Here is a 22,951-nt window from a genome sequence, read left to right on the forward strand (position 1 = left end):
TGAGTTGTGGAGCCGTCGTCATCTGGGTGTAATATGAGCGTGTTGGCGCCATGGTATGGCTAGAACGGTTTGAAGCCAGGGCTTGCCAGACCGGCATGAGCCAGGTTGAGCCGCTCTTCCATTATAGAGTGGAGTTTTTAGCGCTCAGCACATTGCACAGCACATGCCAGCTAATTACAGACAATACTCCTGCACATCCTGTACCGATCTGTACTGTATTCCTGCGCTGTACAGTTATGCGTAATTTGATGTCCTTCACAACCGCCAAGCCAGTTTTGTATTCTTGCGCGAGTATGTGGTAGAAGCGCGGTTCTCTTCAGCACATGCTAGCTGATTCCATTGAATGCATAGCCTACTTGGTTTGAACTGGCTTATCCCATCGTTAGTATGCGGTAGTGCCCCAACATTCGGCCACTCGGGTGGCAGGGATGTCAATATTGTTCACGCTCTACACCCCCGGTTTGGGTGTCACTGCCTGCTGCCCTCCCATGGCTCAAAATCAGCCAATCAGCATCGAGGCTGTCAACCCAGTGTCTAAGTGCCTCAGGCTTGACAAATGGGCCGGTCAGGTCAGATGTCTGGCTTCGGGGTGAAGGGGCGACGGATTAGTGCCAACGTATCGCGGGGCCGCCGGAGAGCCAGAGTTGTTGTAGCGCGAATTCATATTTTTCTCCTGCACACCCTACTGGATGAATTTTGGAACTGTGTGATGCGTGCTTCTTCATGTTGGGTCGTTGTCAGCTTAGCCCAAACATTGCGTAGTGCACTGTTGCTCTGCACGTTTAACAATATGCACATTTAAACGCGACCATAAGCAGACCTGTGAAGGCATGTTGGCGGCCGCATGGTAGACGTTACCTCGCGTATGCACTTCCTCGTCAATTCTTATATTTCTTGTTACAGGTTTGACATGTCCGAAGACTTCTTCACCCCGGCTGTTCGCGCACGCGTGGTGTCTTTCATTTTGAAGCGGAAGTGGTTTGTAAAGCAGGTCACCACCCAGCAGCCAAAAATGGACTTCGGCATCGACAAACTGCTGTCGGACAAGACGTATTTGGCCAGCTACGCCCCACACGAGGTGAGCGGCGGCGGGCTAGCTCCGATCCCTCCGCGGGGCGAGCGGCTGCCAGCAGAGCTCCAAGGTCCGCTGTTGACACGGACGCGTCTGGCGCCGTGTCGACACCTGATCGGGCTCAGACGGCGGCAGTGGCCGACAGATCCGCGCGCCTCCCGCTGTCAGAGGCGTCGTCCGACAGCGCTGCCCTGCAGCGCGCCGGCGCCGTCCGCACCCGGTGCGGGCGGGTCATGTTGGAGTGGAGCGCCGTCGTCGGCTGACGGCCGGACGCTGTCGGTGGCTTGGCAGCGGTCGACTCACCGCCCATCCGTGACCACTGGCCTGTGAGCTGTGGTCTGTGACGCGTGATCTGTGACCCATGATTTGTGCCTAGATGTATGACGCATGGCCTGTGACCCGTGATCTTTGACCTGTGGTCTAAGACCCGTGATCTTTGACCTGTGATCTAAGACCCGTGATCTGTGACTCGTGATCCGTGACCCATGATCTGTGATCCGTGATCTGTGACCCGTGATCCGTAATCCGTGATTTGTGACTCGTCATTATGTTCGGCGTCCGCGTCACTCGTGATCTGTGACCCATGATCCATGTGCTATGACCTGTGACCTATGGTCTGTGACTCTCAATCCGTGATTAGATCTGTTATCTATCATTTGCGATCTGTGACCCATGATCTGTGACCCGCGATCTGCGACCTGTGACCTGTGACTCATGACCTGTGACCTGCCATTTGTAACCGGTGATCGGTGACTCGTTTTAGGGCGACTACAAGCGGCGGGGCAACGCGCGCGCCCTGCTCTACTACGAGTGGGCCTCCCTGCGCAAATTTTACCGGCACCAGCCGCTCGACTACGTGGAGGACTACTTCGGCGTCAAGATCGGCATGTACTTCGCCTGGCTGGGCTTCTACACATATGCCCTCATCCCGCCGGCCATCGTCGGCATCATCTGCTTCCTCTACGGCATCATCACGCTTTACGACGACGTGCCCACGTAAGGAGACAGTGGCAGCCGGGTCGCGTGCTCGCTGGGGGACGCTGTTGCCCGTCCCAGGCTGGTCCTGTTGAGAAAACTGCTTGGTGTGGCATTCGGCCCACCAGAGCGGCCGACCACCTGGGTTCGGACGTGTACACGACTGTTAACGGGACTCAACGCACAGGGCTTTTCGTGTCGTCGCTGGAAACGGCTGAGCCTGGCTGCTTCGGTGATCCGCCAGGATTTATTTATGCGGTGCTGATGGCGAAAAGTAATGGGCACACGCCAGTATGTCTCTGTGTTGTGTTGCTTGAACGTCATTCGCATAACGCCCATTTCCGCCCAGAAACGACATCTGCGAGAACAAGGACGTCCTGATGTGCCCGATCTGTGACGTGTTCTGCGACTTCTGGCGGCTGAATGAGACGTGTGTGCACTCGCGGGTCACCTACCTCGTTGACAATCCGTCCACGCTCTTCTTCGCCATCTTCATGTCCTTCTGGGGTGCGTCGTCTGCCGCTTGCCAGTGGTCTGATGTCCTGGTACTTGGCGGGGGTTTCCAGATATGCATGATTTGCTGATTGCTTTCTGCGGGAGTGCTGTGCATTTTGCTTGACGATTAGTCCGTTGATTACCGTTTGCTCTGTTTAGTTCGGATGGAGCGCGGTGCTTGTGCCATCAGGGGCTGCAGCGTCATCTGAATCACATTTGACAGTCATATGAAGATAAGTATGAGTCAAAGCTTTGAGACTGGTCGATGTGGATGTGACACATCCCTGGTGGCAGCCGTCGAAATAACCGGCGAGTGTCTGTCCAGCCGCGCTGTTCCTGGAGTTTTGGAAGCGCTACTCCGCCGAGATTACCCACCGCTGGGACCTGACTGGTTTCGACGTGAAGGAGGAGCACCCGCGGCCGGAGTACCTCACCAAGCTGAAGGACCTGAGACAGGAGGTGAGTGCGTCATCAAGCTCAAGGATCTCAGACAGGAGGTGAGTGCCTCACCAAGCCGAAGGATCTCGGACAGGAGGTGAGTACCCTCGTCAAGCTGAAGGACCTAAGACAGGAGGCGAGTGCCTCACCTAGCTGAAGGACCTGAGACAGGAGGTGAGTGCCTCATCAAGCTGAATGGCCTCAGACAGGGGGTGAGTGCCCCATCAAGCTGAAGGACCTGAGACAGGAGGTGAGTGCCTCACCAAGCTGAAGGACCTGAGACAGGAGGTTAGTACCTCATTAAGCTGAAGGACCTCAAACAGGAGGTGACTGCCTCATCAAGCTGAAGAACCTCAGACAGGAGGTGAGTACCTCACCGAGCTGAAGGGCCTCAGACAGGAATTGAGCACCTTTCCAAGCCGAAGAAACTCTGAAAGGAGGTACGTACATCGCTGGGCTGGGGGGTTTTCCCACGAAAAGTGGTTACCCCGCGACCTGGTAGAACTTAAGGCGAGAGGTAAGTATCTATCAAGCTGATGGACCGGAGGCAGGTGGTGAGAACCGTACCAAACTGAGGGATCTCGGACTGAAGTCTCAGTAAACAGGATCTCTATTATGGTGTATCAAGGGTCAAGGATCTCAAGGACACGCGCCTCCGTTGAATGCAGCGCACCATGGAAAAGGGATGCGGGGTAGATGTGAGCGCCGAGTCAGCGTTCATGACTTCGGGGATGTAGGTGGATGCGATTATATTTTTTGACAGGAGAAAACTGTCATCTCAGTAACCTTCCAGTCCTATTTATCGCACAAAAGTGGGCGCCCATTTCCGAGTCGGTGAGCTCGACACACATGCGTTGGACGTCGTTCTTGCTGCGCGACAAAAATGCCACCGAGAGAGGTTTCCCCATATTCGTTCGCTTGACGACTTCCGCGATCGAAATATTTCGCAACCAAGCTTTTACTCACAAAACTCCTGCCATAGCTAGGTGCGTTTATCTAAGCATGCGTTGGCATCTACATTTACATGTCTAAGCCTTTAATGTTTAAAAACCGTTCAGGTGAAAATTTTCATTTGATTGACTATTCAGGCAGGCGGAAACAGGAGAAGGAACAGTTTTGCCGAACAAACATGGGTTGGTTGGGTTGTAATTAAGTTTTACTCGACACGGCCGCCTCGTGCGTGCCAGAGTTCTGTTTACATGACTTTCTAACTGCATACGTTTCGTCCATACAAGCAATGAAGTGTCGAAGCTTTACCCGTTACGCGGGGTGCTTACAATGCCGCGTCAAAATTGTATCCATTTAGCAGTCGTGACGGTTTCTTTGTCCTAGTTTCATCTCATAGAGTTTGTGGTCATAGTTTCATCGGGACGACAGTGGAGTCGGGAATTTGTTATATGCATGTGTTCTTGTAGCACTTTGATACAATTATTAATACATGATGGTTTCGTTGGCCCCAGTTTTCAGTGCAGTAGTAAAGATGTAGAGTATCTGTAGTAGTCATTGTCTAGCGGTAAGCCTTGCCGCGTCGCATTGTGGCTTAAGGACAAGAAAGCTCCCGTTACAGTCCTGGCATGTGGCAGGTGATGTCCGTAAACGTGTGGTCGGTGGGATTCGCGTCATAGACGTTGTCAGTAGCGGCTTCGACCGCAGGGTTTGCGTTTGAGCCGTCAGCAGTGGGGTCTAAACGCTGTGATCACGCCTGATGTCGTTGCAAACAGTGCGATGAATTCCTATCTTACCAGATCGCTCTCCTCAGGTGAACGTGGTAACGAAGCAGCTGGAGCCGCATGTCAGCTTCTGGAAGATGCGGTTCCCGCGGATCATGCTGAGCGTCTCCATCGTTCTCCTGCTGGTGCGTCGGTACAGACATCTGCCTGATATGCATCTTCTCGATCAGCTATCGCCTGATCTGCCGCGCTTTAGCATAATAACTTGTTCATCACAAAGCAATGGCGTGTGTGCTATCGTCGTGTACTATCGTGCGGCTGGTGCGGGTGTGACGGCGGCGAGCACGGACCGCGGCGGGGACTGTGAGCCGGACTCTGGCCCCGGCCGCAGATCACCGTGGCCATCGCCATCATCATCGGCGTGGTGTTGTACCGGCTGTCGGTGCTGGCCTCGCTGGCCTACTGGAAGGACGACTACGTCAGCAGCTACGCCATGCTCTTCACCAACGCCACCGCGGCCACCATCAACCTGGTGATCGTGCTGCTGCTGAATCAGGTTGGAAACTTTAGGGTCAGCCAAGATGACAAGTAGCGTTATGTTAAAAGGTCCTCTGCTCACTTCAAAACTCTCGAGCACAGATCTTGTCGGGTTCTGGACACGCTTAACTGTACTAGATTTTGCGTTTTGAAGTTCTCAATTCAGCTTTCCAGCTTCGAGGAATGTACATATTCTGCACAGCGATGTGACGAATCCCCCACCTCTTTGGCGCGCAGTCCCAAGTCTGCCTCTCACGTTGTACTCGTCTGCAAGCTTGCATGGTAGCAACTGTGCGACCGCTTTGGAGCCACCGATGCGTCTGGCGCCATAAGCTGAAACAGGCCGATTGGGGACTGTTTGACCGGACCTGGCCCATGTTGGACCGGACGCCAGTGACCCGGTTTGTACGTGATCTAACATGATTTGGTCGGACTCCGGCCTGACATGGCCTGATCTGATCTGACCTGACCTGACCTGACCTGACCTGCGCTCAGGTGTATGACCGGCTGGCTGAGTACCTGACGGACCTGGAGCTGCCCCGCACCCAGTCTGAGTACGACGACAGCCTCACCCTCAAGATCTACCTGCTGCAGTTCATCAACTACTACGCGTCCATCTTCTACATCGCCTTCTTCAAGGGCCGCTTCCACGGCTACCCGGGGAAGTACAACCGTATCGCTGGCTTCCGTCAGGAGGAGGTGAGAACTGCGACGGAGCGGGGCCGCCCGCCGCGGTGGGTCCTCGGGTTCTCGCCGTCGCCGCCGGAGCCGGTCACTCCGTCATGCTCATTAGCACTTGTGGGGTGGTGCGCATGCCTTGTGCTGTGTTGAACTGATCCATGACGTCAAATGTGCATCTGGCTGTGCTGTCCTGAGTTGTCCGCAAGCATGTCCATTTGAGGTGTGGGCTACGTTTGAAAGATCAGGACGAAGGTGCTCTGTTGTTTCGTTGTGAGAAGGTTTGCCGCGGTCAGAAGCTGGCGTCATCCGTTAGGTCTTAACTCGCGGTGGCCACAGCACTGACGAGCCATGCCGGTGACTGTGCCCGGTGACTGCTCCCGTGCCAGCAGTCGGCGTTGTCTGTATGTGTGTGTGTGTGTGTGTCCCGGCGCTGACGGTCGGCCGCGTGTCCCGCGTCTCCTGCGACAGTGCGGTCCGGGCGGCTGTCTGTATGTTCTGTGTGTGTGTGTGTCGCGGCGCTGACGGCCGGCCGCGTGTCCCGCGTCTCCTGCGACAGTGCGGCCCGGGCGGCTGTCTGTTGGAGCTCACCATGCAGCTGGCCATCATCATGGTGGGCAAGCAGGCGCTGCTCACCATTTGGGAGATGGTGCTGCCGTGAGTAGTGCGCCGCCGGCCGGACGCCGGCCTGGTGCTCAGACGATGATTGGGTGTGAAGGAGAAACATATGGGAACGCGCGCTGGTGTAGCTCTGCTGCCGCCGGCTGTGGTCAGCGTCATGGCTTTGGAAAATTTGACGTCGCTGGTAGCACTGGTCAATGACCTGAGTGGTGTATTCGCAGCACACGAAGAATGCTCTATTGCACGTGACGTCACGTATAATTTTTTCCGGACTTTGTCGCAGCGCGACTCGCTTTCTGTTTATATCGTCGTGACTGTCGTGACAGTAGCTGCGCGTTCGAAGACGAGATTTTCGTGGAAAGCGAAACTGCAAGTTATGCTCGTTGCAACATGTGAAACGCCTTTTTATCAGTTGTGGTCGGTCGTGGGCACAAGAGTGAACCTTGTAATTGAATGTGCTTTGTGTCATTTTTTTGTCTCATTTTGATCGATTCGCGGAAAAGTCGTCGCCGCCAGCCGACACTACGAACGAAAGCGGTAATTTTCCGTTGCCCTGCATTAGTGAGGATGCATGTCCACAGCTTTTCCATATCACAGTTGTCTTCCCTTCTGAAAAAGTCGGAAGGTGGGAAAAACATTTTGCTTGAGTCCAATACCTTCCAGGCGTAATGCTGGTCGCGCTGGCTCGGATTCCTTAAGCTCATCCGTGCTGTACAGCCTGCACTAGCTATGCGAACAGTGCTGATTAAGGAGGTACAGCAGTGTAGCTATCATTGCCGGAATGTGGCCCCTGACGATGTGCTCTGGCTTGTTGGTGTAGCGCTGTCATCACTGTCTTCCGCCCCCCCCCCCCCCCCGCCAGTCCTTGTCCGCAAAGGAACTAGCTGGGGCCATGACGGGCCGTGGTGCGCTCCACTGGGACGGCAGACGAGCTTGTACCTCACGTGTGCCGTGAGGTAAACTTTCGGTGCAAACTCGCCGCTTTCCTCGTGTTCCCAATGCAGCCGCTGTCCCCAGCCCGGATATCCGGTACAGCTGCCGTGTCCAGTCCTGACGTCCACTGCTTCCCCAACGTTGACATCCCCTGGCCCCTGGTCCGCTGGCCCCTGGTCCTGACCCCTTGGCGATGGGTGGCCCCTGACGCTGTCGTTCGCGACTCGGGCAGGAAGCTGTTCACCTGGATCGGGGACCTGAGCAAGCTGCTGACCCAAAGGAAGGAGGACGACCGCGTGCTGCCCCGCTGGGCGGCCGACTTCCGGCTGCTCGACTGGGGGCCTCAGAGCCTCTTCTGGGAGTACCTGGAAATGGGTGAGGACTCGCCGGGCGCCAGAGCGCCAACAGCACGCGTTCTAGGCGTTTGGTCGTGTGCGTTTTATGTATGAACAGAATGTGAGGAGCCTGTGTTGATTCATACTCATTAACTTTAGTAGATATAGTTTTCTCCTGGTTTTTCTCCGAGGAATAATATTATTACTTCTGTGTTATCCACGTGAATAATGTTCCTCTCTAAAGCACTGAAAAACTTAACTTTAGTAGGTTTGAACATCCCGTTAGACACTGGGATCCCTGATGTTACTGGAACGAAAGTAGTTATGTGCTTTACCTGTTGATGCATGTCTTTGTGATCGAATCATACGCTTGATCATATCTTATGATTGTTGGATTTGTATCAGGTATGTTGTATTTCCGTCCCGCCGCCGCTGTTACCGGCTTCCACTACTGATTCATTACTGGTTTCGTTCGAGCGGTGTGAGCTTGTATATGCTTCCACTCTCGGGATGCTAGATTGTGTTCGCACGCACTGAACACATCGAACGCGCATACTGTTGCTGGTAACAGCCGACCCCTGCTGGCTGTAGACCGGTGCTTGACCATAGCTTATATTGGCCGGCGTTGCTAACACCAGGTGACTGCCGGCGCTAGCCGGACATAAAATATCGCGTATTTTATCACCACCTCACTGTGTCATGCCGATGCGCTGACTGTAATCAGCAGAGCGCGGGCGGGCTACACTCCTGCACAGCTCTGGTGTCCGTGCCCGGTCCCTGGGGCGGCTTTGTCCAACGCCTAGCTCCCTCGCCTCCGCAGTGATCCAGTTCGGCTTCGTCACCATCTTCGTGGCGTCGTTCCCGCTGGCACCGCTGTTCGCCATCCTCAACAATGTGCTGGAGATGCGGCTAGACGCGCGCAAGCTGCTCTCGTTCTACCGGCGGCCAGTGGGCCAGCGTGTCCGCGACATAGGCATCTGGTACCGCATTCTCAACACCGTCGGCAAGCTGGCCGTACTTAGCAACGTAAGTCTGCCAGGACCGCGGCGTCGGGGACAGAACGGCCGGGACGGCGGACCGGGAACGGAACGGCCGGCACCGCGGCGTCGGGGATGGAACGGCCTCGGCCGCGGCCGGAATTGCGGCACCGATAACGGAACGGCCTCGGCCGCGGTCGGAACTGCACTGGGCACGGAACGGCCCAGACCGCGGCGCCGGAGATGGAACGGTCTCGGCCGCGGTCGGGCTCGTGTGCGCCAGACGAGCTGGTTCTGGGCGCGATGCACTCGCAGATACTGTGTCTTCCCCATGGCCTCTCAGGGCATGCTGCGACCCTGTGCCTGTTGAATCCGCGGACCGTGACCGCGTGGTCATCGGGCGGCCCTTAGCAGCCGTGCAGCCCACGTACTGTCTTGGCGTGACCGGGGCAGGTGCTGGGCCTGCGGTCTCCGGCTGCTGTGCGTGGGCTTGCTCGGCCGGGTCCGCCGGCTAACCGGTGCTCGTGCCCCGGCCAGGCCTTCATCATCGGCTTCACGTCCAACTTCATCCCACGGCTGGTCTACCAGATGAGGGTCAGCGAGAACGGCACGCTCGCCGGCTACATGAACCACAGCCTGGCCGTGTTCCGCGTGGCTGACTTCCCGGAGCGCTACCGGCCCGTGGTTGACAACGCGACGCGCATCGATACGTGCAGGTCGGTTGGCTGGTGGCGCTGGATGGTTGGTGGCGCTGGATTTGCGGTAAGGTGTTTGATCTACGTAGTGTGGTCCTGCGGGCGTCAGGTGGCTGATGTTTCTCTAGTAGAGACGTGATACAAAAATCACGCCTCGGCTAATAAAGACATTGTTCAAAGGTGTAAAAACGCCACTCGCAAAGCAAAACCGCTACTGCAGCCACTAAATGAGATGATTGTTTGCGGGGCTGCTAGGTCTACGAAATGCCAAACGTAAACGACATACGCCGCTGTGGATGCGCGGCGGGGTGGTGGCGTGGCCGTAAGAGTGCTTGAGGTCCGCACGAAGATAAGGAGGTAACGATACTGGGAAAGGTGAGCGAATTGCACATAGTCTTTCTTCACGCACTTGCAAGTGCGTGACTCTGGTCAGATTGCCACCAACGGATCCCCTCAAAATAAATGCTTGGAGTTTGATACAAAGGTGCTCTTTCCGGCCTATCCACATCAAGTGAGGAACAGTGAAGAGAGTAGAGACAAAGAGGCGCGCAGTTACCCTCAGTTATTCATGAAAACAAACCTGTTCAGACCACATGGGTGCAGTTTCACAAAACTGGTCTGGGAAGAAGCGATGAGCAGTGAAAAATAGCATCAATTACGCCAATTTGCGCCAACAAATAGGTTTCTCCGTGGAGTTGCCGCGATCATCTTCGCAGAGATTGAGCGGCGGGAGCGCCAGTGGAGAGGAGGGGAGCGCTATAGTAGTGCGCTCCGCGGTTGCATGCTGCTCATCTTTCTGTGCGCGACTGTCGCAGGTCGGCGACCTAGCGCTGGTGGGAATCCAGTGGCGCCCATGGAATGCCCGTTGTTCAGCACACACTAAACCTCGTGTGAGATATTTGTGCGTGTGTGTTTGTGTGTGTGTCTTGTACGCGCCACAAGACGCCATAACTTTCTTGGCGCCACTCGATACAGATAGCCCGGCAGGGGCGTAGCTTCACAAAATAAGTTCGGGCTAAGCGTTGGGATTTACGAAATTTCCCCACAAAATACGTCGCCAAACTAGTTTTCCACGGACTTGACCAGCTTTCTTTGCGAAGTTGAGGGCCTGATGTTAATCAACGTTGTTTATTTTTCGGCCCCCTTATTTGTTCTGGTCCTGTTCCACTTTGCATGTTGACAGCTCCACGGGTTCGGGTTGGGGGTCTCGCGGACAAAATTGGGCCTCCTCGCAGCCGGAGCCTCCTGGGCCTCCTACGCGGCGGCGTAATCAAGAGCGAGGGGCACCGAAAGCATGTGCCCCCTTATCAAACTCTTACATATAGCGTGTCCCAAGAATATATATGTAATCAGTTCAGGAGGGCCTCCAGATCTAGCCAGTGGGCCTCACTATCCCAAAGCAGGGCATACTGATTCGGAACCGTAGCCATCTCATGCATGGAAGGTATCTCCTGTTCCAGACATTGGACCTCCTGAATAAAGAGGGTGCCTTCAAAGCCAGAACAGGGCCTCCTAGATTGTAACGGGGTCTCCTAAGCCAGCAAAGGGCCCTCCTTTGTACAACATTGGGCATCTTGACATCGGACACTGGCTGCCTTCGTCTTAAAAGCACCCTTATGACTCAAACGGATCTTTTGATGTAGCAAATGGTCTTACATGCCCGATTTATTGTCCTCTAGTTGAGTTATTGGGGCCTCTTTTTTCTGAGTTTTGGTATTATACATGCAACTACAATGTTCAGTTAGTTGAGAAAAATTGGGTTCTCTTCCACCCAAAAAAAGAAATGGAACAGGGGAACTGTTGCTCTGCTGCCTGCTGGAAGGCTGAGGTCAGCTACTTCCCCCTGCTGCCCCACCCCCCCCCCCCCCCCCCCACCCCTCCTTGGACAGCATGTATCTTCACGCACGTCACTTCAGGGTTTAATGCGTTTGTATCGCGTGCGCCAACTTTTATGTTTACAGCATTAGTTGCCTGAGAGCACAGTAAGAAAACAAGTTGGTAGCTCGGCAGCACATTTGTGCCAGGAGTTTTTTTTTACTTATTGGGGAAATACGCGAGATGCGGCCGGTCTGTTGGGCGAGTGTGTGGATGTCGTGCACCAGTGGTGTGGGCGTTGGGTCCGTTGGCAGTGGTACTCAGCGGTAGTCGCTGACCAATCGCCGTGTCCGTCTTGTTCTGTTCCGCCCGCCGGCCGGGGCCTTGTCACCGACATCACGTAGCGTGTGCTGCCGCCTGGTGACAGGTACCTGGACTACCGGCTGGGCCCGGACGCGGCCGATCCGTACGCACCGGACACGCTCTACTGGCACGTGCTGGCCGCTCGGCTCATCTTCGTGCTGATTATTCGAGGTGAGAGCGCCAGCTGGCGGCCGCTCAGCGCTGCGGTTGCGGCTCCGGCCGCGGCTGCTCACCTGACCCGCTCCGGTCTCATCGACACCCAGCCACCCTGCAGTGTTCGACTGACTGTGTCAGTGGTACGCCCGTCTCGCAGTCGGCATACGGTGCGCCTTTGGGGACGGGTCAGCTGTTGTCAGCAGGCGTATTGCGGAGACGCTCGGTGGAAAGGTGGGCGGGTTGACTGCGGGCGTCATCGGCTCGGGACCTGCCCGCCGCCGGCTGCCCGGCACGCAGTCTCAGTGGAAGGGTGGGCGGGCTGACTGCGCGTCAGCGGCTCGGGATCTGCCCGCCGCCGGGTGCCCGGCACGCAGTCTCAGTGGAAGGGTGGGTGGGCTGACTGTGCGCGTCATCGGCTCGGGACCTGCCCGCCGCCGGGTGCCCGGCACGCAGTCTCAGTGGCGGCTTCGTGTTCCAGAATGTGGTGTACGTGATCATGCAGCTGATCTGCTGGATCACGCCCGACATCCCGCGCAAGCTGAAGGAGCGCATCCAGCAGGAGAACTACCTGGTGCAGGTACGACCCGGCGGTCTGGCCGGGACAGGATGGATGGGGCCCTCTCCCCGCGGTGGGCTGGGGCGCGCGGACAGGGCGTGTGCCCCCGGGCGTGCGCCACCCGTGCCGCTTGTGAGCGTACTGCGCCGGGTTACGCGGTGACGGGTCAGGGACGGCATATCACAGCGCCGACACTCAGTGCTCCAAACGCGATTGTGTTCTCACGACTGGTCAGTGACGCTGACCGAGCGGTCTGTGATAAGGTGAGCGCATGTGGCGCTGTGATGAGTCGTGATGTAGTTGTCACATGGTTCTAAACACCTCTAGATGGCGATGTTGGGCCGGTAAGGAGTTCGTCAAGTTGTGGCTATCCGGCACATTCTCTCGTTTGCAATGCGTAACTAGTTTTTATTTGTTTCGCGTCCTGTATTGTTAGCTATTTAGGGGGCCAAAAGCAGACAATCACCGCAGACATCCGCTTCATTGTCACTGTATGATATTTATGCGGAGGACCTGGCTAACGGGGGGGGGTCTTCTTACATCGCTTCATGCATCCTCTTGTGCTGCGTTTGCCTGGCTTCGAAATTTGCCAGTGCTTCTCTGGCTCAGTTTGAGGTTTTATGATGCGTTCTCTGTGAGTCGTTCTCACGTGTAATCGATTCATGCGTTTCGCAACGCTGGCTTTATGTGAATGGCTCGCGGTTTCGAGTCGCGCAACTGGACTGTGGAGGCTTACTGCACTTTAAAGCATTGCTCGCTTTGCTGTCGGCCGCCTGAAGCCCATTTAAAGCAGCAGGCTGCCCGCGCATTGCCTCTTGCCAGCTGGTGTCCATGCGTTGGAAACACCGTTTGACGCCTCCGTGTCTCTCATATTAACCAAATCGTTTCATTGAGTCACCCTAGAAGTTGGATCCATTTGTAGGCATACCATTTCCTGACAATAACGGCACCGCGTCATAAATGCCTCAGGTATTTTTGATGCATGATGGGGGGGGGGGGGGGAGAACTGGTCGGTGGCGAGAGACGCGGGGCTTGTCAGCCGGCCGTCCCGTCACCGACGGCCGTCTGACCGCCCGTCCGCCCGCCCGCCCGTCCGCCCCGGCAGGAGATGATCGTCGAGATGGAGCTTTACCGGGCGCGGGGCGAGGACCCCAGCAATCTGGGCTGCACCCTGCTGCAGCGACTGGTCGGCGACCCCGAGGTAGGTCGAGGTCGTGACCGCACTGGAACCTCAGATGGCGGTGCCTCCCGTGCGGTTCCGTTACTGGCTCGGTCGGTGCGGCAGTCACCGCTTGGTCCCTTTAGATTCTCTAACGGTGTTGTAGATAGCTGCGACCGATGCGAGCCGGTGATCTCACGTGTTACGTGCATCCGGGTTGTGAATTTTGACGAGCACTCTGTTCTCCCGCGTAGCTAAGTCTCACGGGATAATGGGCATTCGGGTCTGAAAGCGCTGCTTTGAGAACGTTCGTGAGTACGCAGCGGCCGTGGCCGCCGGGCGTGTCGTGACCTGCTTGTGCAGCTGCTTGTACAGCTGGGCCCCGCAGCTGGCGCCGGCCTGCCGGCAAACACTGACACCTAGCACAGGCCGAGCTGTACCAAGTTTTGGCCGGGCTTGATAACCGTGCTGAGGGTCTGTCCTCGTGTGTGCCGGTGCGTGCCGGCAAAGTCGCAGCCCAAGGGTCGCCGCGACACCCGGTACCGTTCTACGATGTTCCGTGTACCAAAACACGTCGGTACAAACGGCTCGTAATTATTAATTAGTCCAAATTCGCTTTAACACCGCCCACGTTTGAGGTAGAACTTAGTTCCTGCACTGCCCTATTGCAGGAAAAGTTTAATGTTCTAAACCTGAACCAGGCGCTTTAAAATTGGATGCGACTTTCCATGCATGGCACTACTCTTCGTAACTATGGTGCGGTGGCAAACAATGCTTATCCAGACAGTTGAGTCCTGCGTGTAAAATACTACTTCGCACGTGACGGTCTCATTTAATTAAATTCGTAGTCACAACCATGCAATAAGCATGAGGCACACGTGGTTTGTGCCAATGGTAGCCCCCCCCCCCCCCCCCGGGGATGAAAGGTGGCCATTTTGGATGGAATCAGTAGGTTGGCATAAACCATTGAGCAGATAAGATCACAATCACCTCATACGGCAGATCTGCGTTGTTCGTTGTTGTTTCCCCTTTAATTTGACTTGAAATAACCTAGGGTTGAAATGCATTGGGTACAAAGTGGTTGTTGCCTCGGAATATGCAGACCACGTTATTTCAATGTTTCGCAGTAATTGTCACGCGTAGTGGAGTATGCGCAAGTTCAGCAGCCCATAGGTTTGGAGCAACCCATAGGTTTGGGCTTTGTCACCATCGGGCAGCTCTCTGTTCGGCTGAATCACGCAGTGAAAAACTATAGGCATGATTCCTTGAGAAGCGGCACAGTTCAACGTGCCCATGAGCTCCCTAAGCAGGTCCTCTCGCCAACGTCAAAAATGCTGACAGGCATGTTCAAAAGAGGCAGCTAGTTGTAAGGGCACAAGAAGGCCAGGCATTGGCATGCACGCGTTGGTTTTGTAAACTGCAAGGGAGTTGGGTAGAACTTTCCACTAAATGGAAGGATATGGCAAAAAGCTGGGAACGGCATAGGATTTGTATTAATGTTGTATCATGTCAGGCGTTAAGTGTGGTGTCAATTTTTTCTACGTTTGCGTGGTCGCCCCCCCCCCCCCCCCCCCCACACCACCTCCGCTGCCTGCTTCTACGCCAATGCTGTCCCCTTCCGATCATTAAAGCCATGGCATCGGAGATTCCATTTTGTCGATTGTATTTGCCCCTCATGACACTGGTTTTCTTGTAGCTGCCCCTCTCCGCCGCCCACTGCCGTCAAATCCCAAGGCCATTCTCAAGCATGCGAGCCATCAGTTCGTGACGCTGTCTTCCAACGCCAACGCAACGCAGCGCAACGCACAACGCCGAACGTCAACGCAAATTGGCCAATCTCGTTTAAGTGTGCTTGCCAAGTCTTTCCGATATCTAACTGTGTATTTGAAGGAGCATCAAAAAATGCCGGAAGTCTAAATTTAGGTTCGAGTCTTTTTGAGTTACAATATAGATGGAAGATAAAAACGAGGCAAATCACATGCACATTGAGCAAGTTTTTTCGACGTTCCAAAACAGGAGTAGATATCACAGATATCGCATCGAGGTGAAGAACAACGGGTATAGGATTTCAATTTCACTACCGGTTCTTGGCGAAGCGGAAAGGCCAGGATAAATGTGCGGTGACTCATGTATGCGGGTAGTGATATGAAAAGCGAGCATTGGAATGCCGTCATTTTCTTTTTGTAGGCGGCATTGCCGGGTGAACGAACCTTGTCGCTTGCAAAAGGACAGCTGTAAGCGCGCAGGATGAATGGTGCATTGACTCCCCAGTTCATAGTTGCGTTCGGTCAGTGATGGATCGATCATGTCGAAATCAGACGTGATATGCATCTGTTCAAATTACTCCATGTGTGCTTCTTGTCAGGCATGCTGTGACTAACGACTGTGACTAATCAGACTGCGACTAAGACGTGCCGGTTTTGCTCGTCAGGGTGCGCTGAAATGTTCGCGCGCATTTGCCGCCCTCTTACACACATGTGCTATCTTCCACTGAGCATTGGCGCGAGGTACCGTCTGTAGCGATGTTCTGGGTAAGAAGCCATTCCGCTGGAAGCTCGTTTGACGTGTGTTTTCATGGAACCTCCACGAAATACTGAATTGGGTGAGATTAATTTCCACGGAGTTGGCAATTTTCGTCCCTGCCGGCGCGCATCCATGCATATTTTCCGGCCCCCTAAGCGGGTTAACTGGCGCGTGCTTGCATTTCAGCATATGAAGCCTTTCGCTGAGAGGTCCATGCTGATGGCCGAGCCCACTGAGCGTCAGGCGGTGTCCCGCAACTCGAGCGGCACGGAGAAGGATCACATCTCGGACTACGAGTCAGCCATTCTGACGTGAGCGCCGTCTGCGGACGCGGCGGTCAACTGTGGTGTCGCCGGAGCCCGCTGTGTGTCGCGACGATGGATCCCGCCGATGCAGCTGTCGCTGTCTCGTACGCCGAGTTGGCAGTTTGCACGCTCCGTGGCGCGGCCTGTTTTCCATTTTTTAATACCTTGTCGCAGTAGGTCCGGCGGACGCACAACACGGATACGTGCAGGCCATGTGTAGCAGCCGCCGTCACTACGCTACGATTCTGTGATGGGTTTTGCTGCTCAACGGTCTGTGTTCTGTCCATAGCTGTACCAACCGACATTGTGATTAAGCCCGTAGAACGTCGTGTGCGCTGTTGAAAGACGCTTGGTATGCAGTGTCAGTGCGGGGCAGCGGTTGGCGTTGGAGACGGTTGGCGTAGGCCTGCGACAGAAGCGCTTTCGTTCGCCTCGCTGAGGCCGGGTGTTAGGGCAGCGCTGCGTGTTGTGCTACAGCGGGACTCGGTTTCGTCGTTGGTGCCTTTCGATCCCATCGTGCAATGTTCGTGCGTGTGTTGCTATGTGTAAGCAGCTCTGGGCGTGGCGGTGCACTGGCTCTGCCCCTTGTCTGCCATTGCCGTTGTCGTTGGAGGATTCGCGATGAAGACTGGGTATTTCTCGTGCTTTGGCTACTGCGTTATCTCCTTCTTAAGGTTTATTGTTCTCGCGTAGTTGGTGTGCAGGGTGGGTGCCGGCCAAAGAATGGTTCAACAGCAGCCATGGACTTCTAGTCGGATCTGATTTAACAGGGCACCCTTTCGCTGCCTCGAACTGGCTTTTCACGTCACCATGCAGCATTGCGTCTGGCCGCACCAGCCGTTTATCAGTCACACAACCTCCGCCTGATCTGTCTCGCATTTTTATTGGTGTAGTTTTACATTTTCCACGGCGCACATCTCTCAACCCGCCTGCGAGGCACGTCGTGTCCACGTGGCCTCGCGCACGGGCCGCCCGTGACAGACGGGGCCCACGGCAGTGATGGCGTGTCTTCCTGCGCGGGTTCGGGTGTTGGCGTTGATTCTCGCCGCCGATGCAGGCGCGTGTTTGAGCGCGTGGATGCGGGCGCGGGCGGGTGTTTTAACAAAGCTCGCGGCGTCTCTGGGAGCGATGGCGGAAGGCTCGCGCAGAGGCGGCGGGCGCCGGAACTGCTTTGCTCACCATGCGGCTCTTGTCCGGATTGTTGTCCTGCGCTTGTGTTCGGCGCGAATATGACGACCGTCTAATATAACCGTCTAATATCTAATATAACGGTTGCGAACGTGTGTGCTCGTCCCGTCGCCGCGTCAAGCGCTCCGGCTGGCAACAGAGCTCACATAGGACCGTTTGAACACACCAGGAAGGGCTAAACTCGCGAGGTGTCGGATCCACGTCAGGTAGGTTATCTGGTAAGCGGCGACCCTCCATCCCGGCGGTGAAATGAGTCGGGTCTGAGCCGTATTGGTCAGAGCTCAGCAAATTTCAGCTGGTAAGCGTGGACACGTAAGGGTGGGAAATCATGCGGCGGTATTTAGGGTGGAAACGGTTTTTTTCGGGTCTGTCTGTCTGTCGAAACCCTTGTGTCTGAACTGCATGACACAGACTGTATGTGTCGGGCAGGTCTGTGTCAAGCAGGCATGTGACATACCTATCTGACGTTTCAAAGCGGCTTCTCGCTTATTTGGGTGTTCTTTTTTAATAGCTAGGAACAGCAACCTCACCTAAAAAAGCTTGTCCAGTACAGAATGTATGCACCTGCTGCGTCTCCAGTACCTGCCTGAACCGTTTTTAAAGGCCTGGTCAGGCGTGAGCTGCCTACAAATCAAGGTTTTTGCTGGGGGATGCGGCCGGCTCACCGTGGGTATGGGGGGTACTTCAGGTCACTGGTGGGTGGGTATATCCCCTTCCCCCATTTAGCACGTTGAAACAGGCACTGATACGTGTCATTAAAACCTTTCGGTTTAGTCCCTTATGTTTGCGGCGGACATTCGACACATATCTGCCCAGTATGGCGTATTAACTGACAGGGCGTGAGAGCCTGAATAACTAGAATCCTTGTGATGTTCGTGTCATTTTAGCCCCCTCCCCCCCCCCCCCCCCCCCCTCCCACGTAGCTTTGGGCGGTGGTGATTTGATTTCACTCCCGAAGGTTTTTACAGCATGGTGTCCTAATGGCCCGGTTACGCAGCGCCAAACTTTGCATACTGAATGCAGTTAACAACCTCGGGTGTAGATTTCTTTGACCCCCCCCCCCTCAAGGTTTTTTCCGATATGGTTTCCGAATGGCGTCAAAGTCAATTGCTACGCCATCATTCAATCTGCTGCAACAACAGTGTTACACGGAGCCCTCTGCGGGGTACTTTTGTAGGCAACGCAACAATTGAATGAACAAATTGCACTGAACTGGCGTCAGGTATGAAACTCAGACCAAGGTCAAAACTAGCCTGTTTTAGTTCTCTAGGACTCGCTGTGTGATATAGTTCCTGGTGCTCACTTTAAATTTATTGATTACAGTAACCGCGTTATACATCTTCCATGGACTCATTTTTGAGGTCAGAATAGGTCACTGACCAAAATGACCTAGAGCAACGTATTTTGGGGGAACATACTGCCTGGCATAATCTCTGTCGCTTGTTCATATGCAAAACTCTAGGCAGTATTGTATGATTTTGGACACCGTGATCTTCCAAAGACGAAACAAGGTCAATGGCCTTAAATGAACATGTTAATTTTTGTTACAACAGGTGCCTAGGTTCTAGGGACACCTTGGACGCTAACTTGGAGTTTCTCCTTGTTTGACCGTATTTGACTCGAAGGCAATGACCTAGGAGCCTCAAACTTTGACTTCAGTGAGTTCACGTACAGGTTAAGACACTCTGTGAATTTGGTACATTTAACTGCCTTAGTTTTTGAGGGTCCCAGGAGGCCAAACTGACCCACTACTCGAGCGAAGGGTATCGAATCGGCCACCCGGTTGCGTGTTAAATAGCGAATTTGTCCAAACAAAAGAGTATATGTACCTTGTAGGGTCACTAAACTATAGCAGGTCAAAGTCAGCCCATCGCCATTAGCGGTTACAGTTTCAAGGGAATCGTTCAATCTGATAGAACAACGCGGTGGTAGACGAATCCACACTGCTCGGAGGCAGTTTCTTAGGCAACAAAACTATTGAGTTTAGAACTGCAACAACAGCAATAACAAATTTAATCGATCTACAGTCGGGTATGAAGGTCAGACCAAGGTCTAAACCGGTTTGTTTTTTACTCGAGAGCTTGCTGTGTGGGATGGTTCAGCTACCACAACCCAACACAACTTCCATTGATTTTAAAAATGCGGGGGACGTCATCAACCTTAAATGATCCCGGTCAGCTTTTTGTTTTTAGCAGCCGCTTGCGAACAATCCTTGAGCATTTTCAGATGTAAAGATCGAAACAATGTCGTAAGTCATCGTAGAAGCACGGTTACGGCTGAGTAGGCAATACGATTAACGGCTGCGTTAAACCGGCGGCGAAAACACCCACATTGGTGGCAATAATACAATTGGCGGTGGGGGTATTCAACTGACCAAATTAACCAATGTATTGAAAGTGACTATTTTGGTTACATTTCAGTCATTTTGGTGACCGGTTAATAGCGAGTCACTGCTACGCGTCCCAGGATGCAATTGAGGTCCATATGAGACAATAACAAGTGCCACGCATTTTGAGAGTAAGGAGCAGGGCCCTGTGAGGAGCAAGGCTGGAGCTGAGTCGGCAGTTAGGGATGCATGGGTTAGGGCGCAGAGCGCTAGGGGTTGGACGCGCGGAACTTGGGGATGGGAAATCTCGTAAGCGTTTGGTTTGTATGTTGGCAACGCCGGCGCGGGCCTTGCTTTCAGTAAGACGGTCCATATCAGCTAAATCTAGCAGAAAGAAACTTAAGTCCATTCCGATAATTCCGTGAGAACTGCAAATTTGTCTGTGTCTGGTGCGATAGAGCTCCCTGCTAGGACCGAGAATCAGAAGAATTACTGCGTTGTTGAAAGGATGACTATATTGCAAGCAGTTTTTCAGGAGGATGATGTTGTTCATTTGGCTGATAGCAAAGCATCATCCTCATTGCAAAATCAAACTCAAGCCCTCTGGAAGTTCTGCCAAGCTGAAAATGGTTGTGCAACATTGTCCTTTACAATATTTGAGCTTTAAAGACGATTATATAAAATTAATTTGGCATGCATTCATGCTATTTACTCATGTTCATGAAAAAGGCATGAGCTTTCCTAGCACCTACTGTGTGATGCTAGTAGATATGAAGCCTTGGACATACATTTAGCTGCAATCATGTAAAGCATGTTCCAATTGAAATACTGCAGTGTGCTAAAGCATGAGCCCCTTATTTTTGTCATGGCAGAACCCTTACAGAAGTCTAATGTGATCACTCTGCTGACCAAATACAACCCAAGTAGGTTAAAGTTATTATCTTGTATGTTTCTTCACAGTTAAGGCACAAACTACATGGTCAAAGCAATTTTTGTATTGCAATTTTATGGCAAGCAATTTTGCATATTGCAACCTGTGAGATACAATTGTTTTTGTTACTCAGTCCAATCAGATGTGACCACTGGCTGTTCCAATGTTTAGGTGAATATGTTTCTGAAAGTCACTGAACACTAACATTATGTGATTGCAGGATTCTGGAACATTGCCGAACAGTTGCCACAAATATGGTGCTCTGAGGAAGTAGTAACAAGTTGGTGGCATAGTAGTAGCAGAATAGTATGCTCTTTCAAACCTGGTCCTGCAAACAATCATCAAGCGACACTGCCAGGCGGCTGCACACATCTTCAAGGAAGTGTACGGCTGAAGCTCTTCATCATGGACAGACGCTACCTGCTGGTGCTGGGGTTGGGGCTGCTGCTTGCGCTGGGGCGGTGTCGCTGCACCCGCACTCCGGTCGGCACCAGCCACCCATGTATGGCGACTAAGAGGCACAGCGGCACTGGATGGAAGTCACGCACAAACCTGCCGCCTGTCCGACTGGGTACCACAAACACCACCGACAATGACCCTGCTTCTACTGGGGCCTCGACTATCCGCCACTCACGGCGTACCACAGCTACGTGTGCGGCGCCGTGGCCGCCTGGTTAGATCCCTCGTACGTGGCACTGCACGCGTCGCGCGGCCTCGAGACGCCCGAGCACCGGCTGTTCATGCGCAGCACGGTGCTGGTGGCGGACCTGCTGGTGTTCCTGCCGGCCGTGCTGTGGTTCGCGCTGTCGCTGTGCCGCAGCCGCAGTGTCACGCTTAACGTGCTGGCTGTGTTCGCGCTGTATCCCGGCCTTATGCTGATCGACCACGGCCACTTCCAGTACAACGGCGTGTCGCTGGGCCTGACCGTGGCGGCGGTCGCGGCGCTGGTCGGCCGCCGCGACCTGGTCGGCGCCGCGCTCTTCTCGCTGGCGCTCAACTACAAGCAGATGGAGCTGTACCACGCCATGCCGTTCTTCTGCTACCTGCTGGGTTGTGTCTGCGCCAGCGCACCTGGGCTGCCGCCGTCGGCAAGCTGACTAGGATCGGCGCCGTGGTGGTGGCCACGTTTTGGGCTCGTGTGGCTGCCGTTCTTGGTGGACGGTGAGCGGACGGCGCAAGTGGTGATCCGTCTCTTCCCGTTCAACCGCGGCTTGTTCGAAGACAAGGTGGCAAACTTCTGGTCCAGTCTGTCCGTGGCGTACAAGGTGAAGGAACTGTACGACATCGGCACAAGTTGCAAGCATGTTGCCTGTCGGCGACGGCCGTGTGCCTGATGCCCAGCAGTTTGGCGCTTCTCACAGACCCGACCGCGCACAACCTGATGCTGTCGCTACTGAACTCGGCGCTCGCTTTCTTCCTTTTCTCCTTCCAAGTGCACGAGAAAAGTATACTGCTGGCTGCTATTCCGGCCTGCATGCCTCTTCCCCGACTACCCGCTCTCGTGCTTCTGGTTCCTCACCGCTTCAACACTGAGCATGCTGCCCTTGCTGCTGAAGGACGGCCTCCTGCTCGCCACCATCGCCACCACCGTCTTCTTCATCGTAGCCGTCAACATGACGACGGGTGTGCTGGACGTGAGCCGGCGCGCCGCGGCGCCCAAGCAGCGCTCCCCGCCTCACGTCCACCAGCGGCCAGCCGACGGTCGAACCCCTGCTCGCGCTGGGCGGTGCCCGCCTTCGGCCTCTCGCTGGCCGGCTATGTGCTGCTGGGCGCAGCCGCGGCCAGTCCTTAGTCCGCCGGCGCGCTACCCGATCTCTGGGCCGTGCTCATCTCGCTCTACTCGTTCGTCCATTTTGCCGGCTTCTTCTTGTATTTTCACCTGATTCAGTTCCAGTTCTTCGACGAGAAGTTTAAGATATGCTGAACACGCAGCTTTTCTACTTTTTTAGATGGGAGACCCTTGCCGTTATGGTATTCTGTTGAGTCTTTGTCACGGACACCGCGCACGAGGGGCACGAGAGCATCGCTTGGCATATGCCGTCATTCAGATATATCCCTGTCCATGGTGCCTAAAGGCTCCCTTTTGTTAAACCGAGTGTCCACCATTGACGGGGCAGTTTTGTGTGCGACGCACTGCTAGTACCATTGTCAGAATGCAGGGCTAAATTTTCGCCAACGTTTTATTGAAATACCTGTCGGTGGG

General features: G+C 54.5%; 2 protein-coding genes across 2 annotated transcripts in view; both read left to right on the top strand.

Annotated features, from left to right (window-relative positions):
• The window catches only part of LOC119091569 (anoctamin-5), a 28,350-nt gene extending 12,036 nt beyond the window's left edge, over nt 1–16,314 (top strand). Inside the window, exons 6-21 of the mRNA XM_037214378.1 lie at nt 904–1,078; nt 1,836–2,068; nt 2,397–2,554; nt 2,868–3,001; nt 4,740–4,835; nt 5,042–5,206; nt 5,683–5,886; nt 6,425–6,522; nt 7,652–7,794; nt 8,575–8,780; nt 9,269–9,447; nt 11,669–11,775; nt 11,918–11,927; nt 12,214–12,337; nt 13,422–13,517; nt 16,185–16,314. Of these exons, the coding sequence (XP_037070273.1) occupies nt 904–1,078; nt 1,836–2,068; nt 2,397–2,554; nt 2,868–3,001; nt 4,740–4,835; nt 5,042–5,206; nt 5,683–5,886; nt 6,425–6,522; nt 7,652–7,794; nt 8,575–8,780; nt 9,269–9,447; nt 11,669–11,775; nt 11,918–11,927; nt 12,214–12,337; nt 13,422–13,517; nt 16,185–16,313 (2,257 nt within the window). The 3' untranslated portion in view covers nt 16,314. The remainder of the gene's footprint in view (nt 1–903; nt 1,079–1,835; nt 2,069–2,396; nt 2,555–2,867; nt 3,002–4,739; nt 4,836–5,041; nt 5,207–5,682; nt 5,887–6,424; nt 6,523–7,651; nt 7,795–8,574; nt 8,781–9,268; nt 9,448–11,668; nt 11,776–11,917; nt 11,928–12,213; nt 12,338–13,421; nt 13,518–16,184) is intronic.
• A 4,839-nt stretch (nt 16,315–21,153) lies between these two features.
• LOC119091570 (dolichyl pyrophosphate Man9GlcNAc2 alpha-1,3-glucosyltransferase-like) lies at nt 21,154–22,672 on the top strand. Its single transcript, XM_037214379.1, has 5 exons — nt 21,154–21,182; nt 21,395–21,544; nt 21,575–21,695; nt 22,182–22,382; nt 22,541–22,672. The coding sequence occupies exons 1-5, from the start codon at nt 21,154–21,156 to the stop codon at nt 22,670–22,672; spliced, it is 633 nt and encodes a 210-aa protein (XP_037070274.1).
• Nucleotides 22,673–22,951: the final 279 nt, after the last annotated feature.

Source organism: Pollicipes pollicipes, unplaced genomic scaffold (assembly GCF_011947565.3).
Source record: "Pollicipes pollicipes isolate AB1234 unplaced genomic scaffold, Ppol_2.1 Scaffold_3447;HRSCAF=4054_pilon_pilon_pilon, whole genome shotgun sequence".
Taxonomy (NCBI): domain Eukaryota; kingdom Metazoa; phylum Arthropoda; class Thecostraca; order Pollicipedomorpha; family Pollicipedidae; genus Pollicipes; species Pollicipes pollicipes.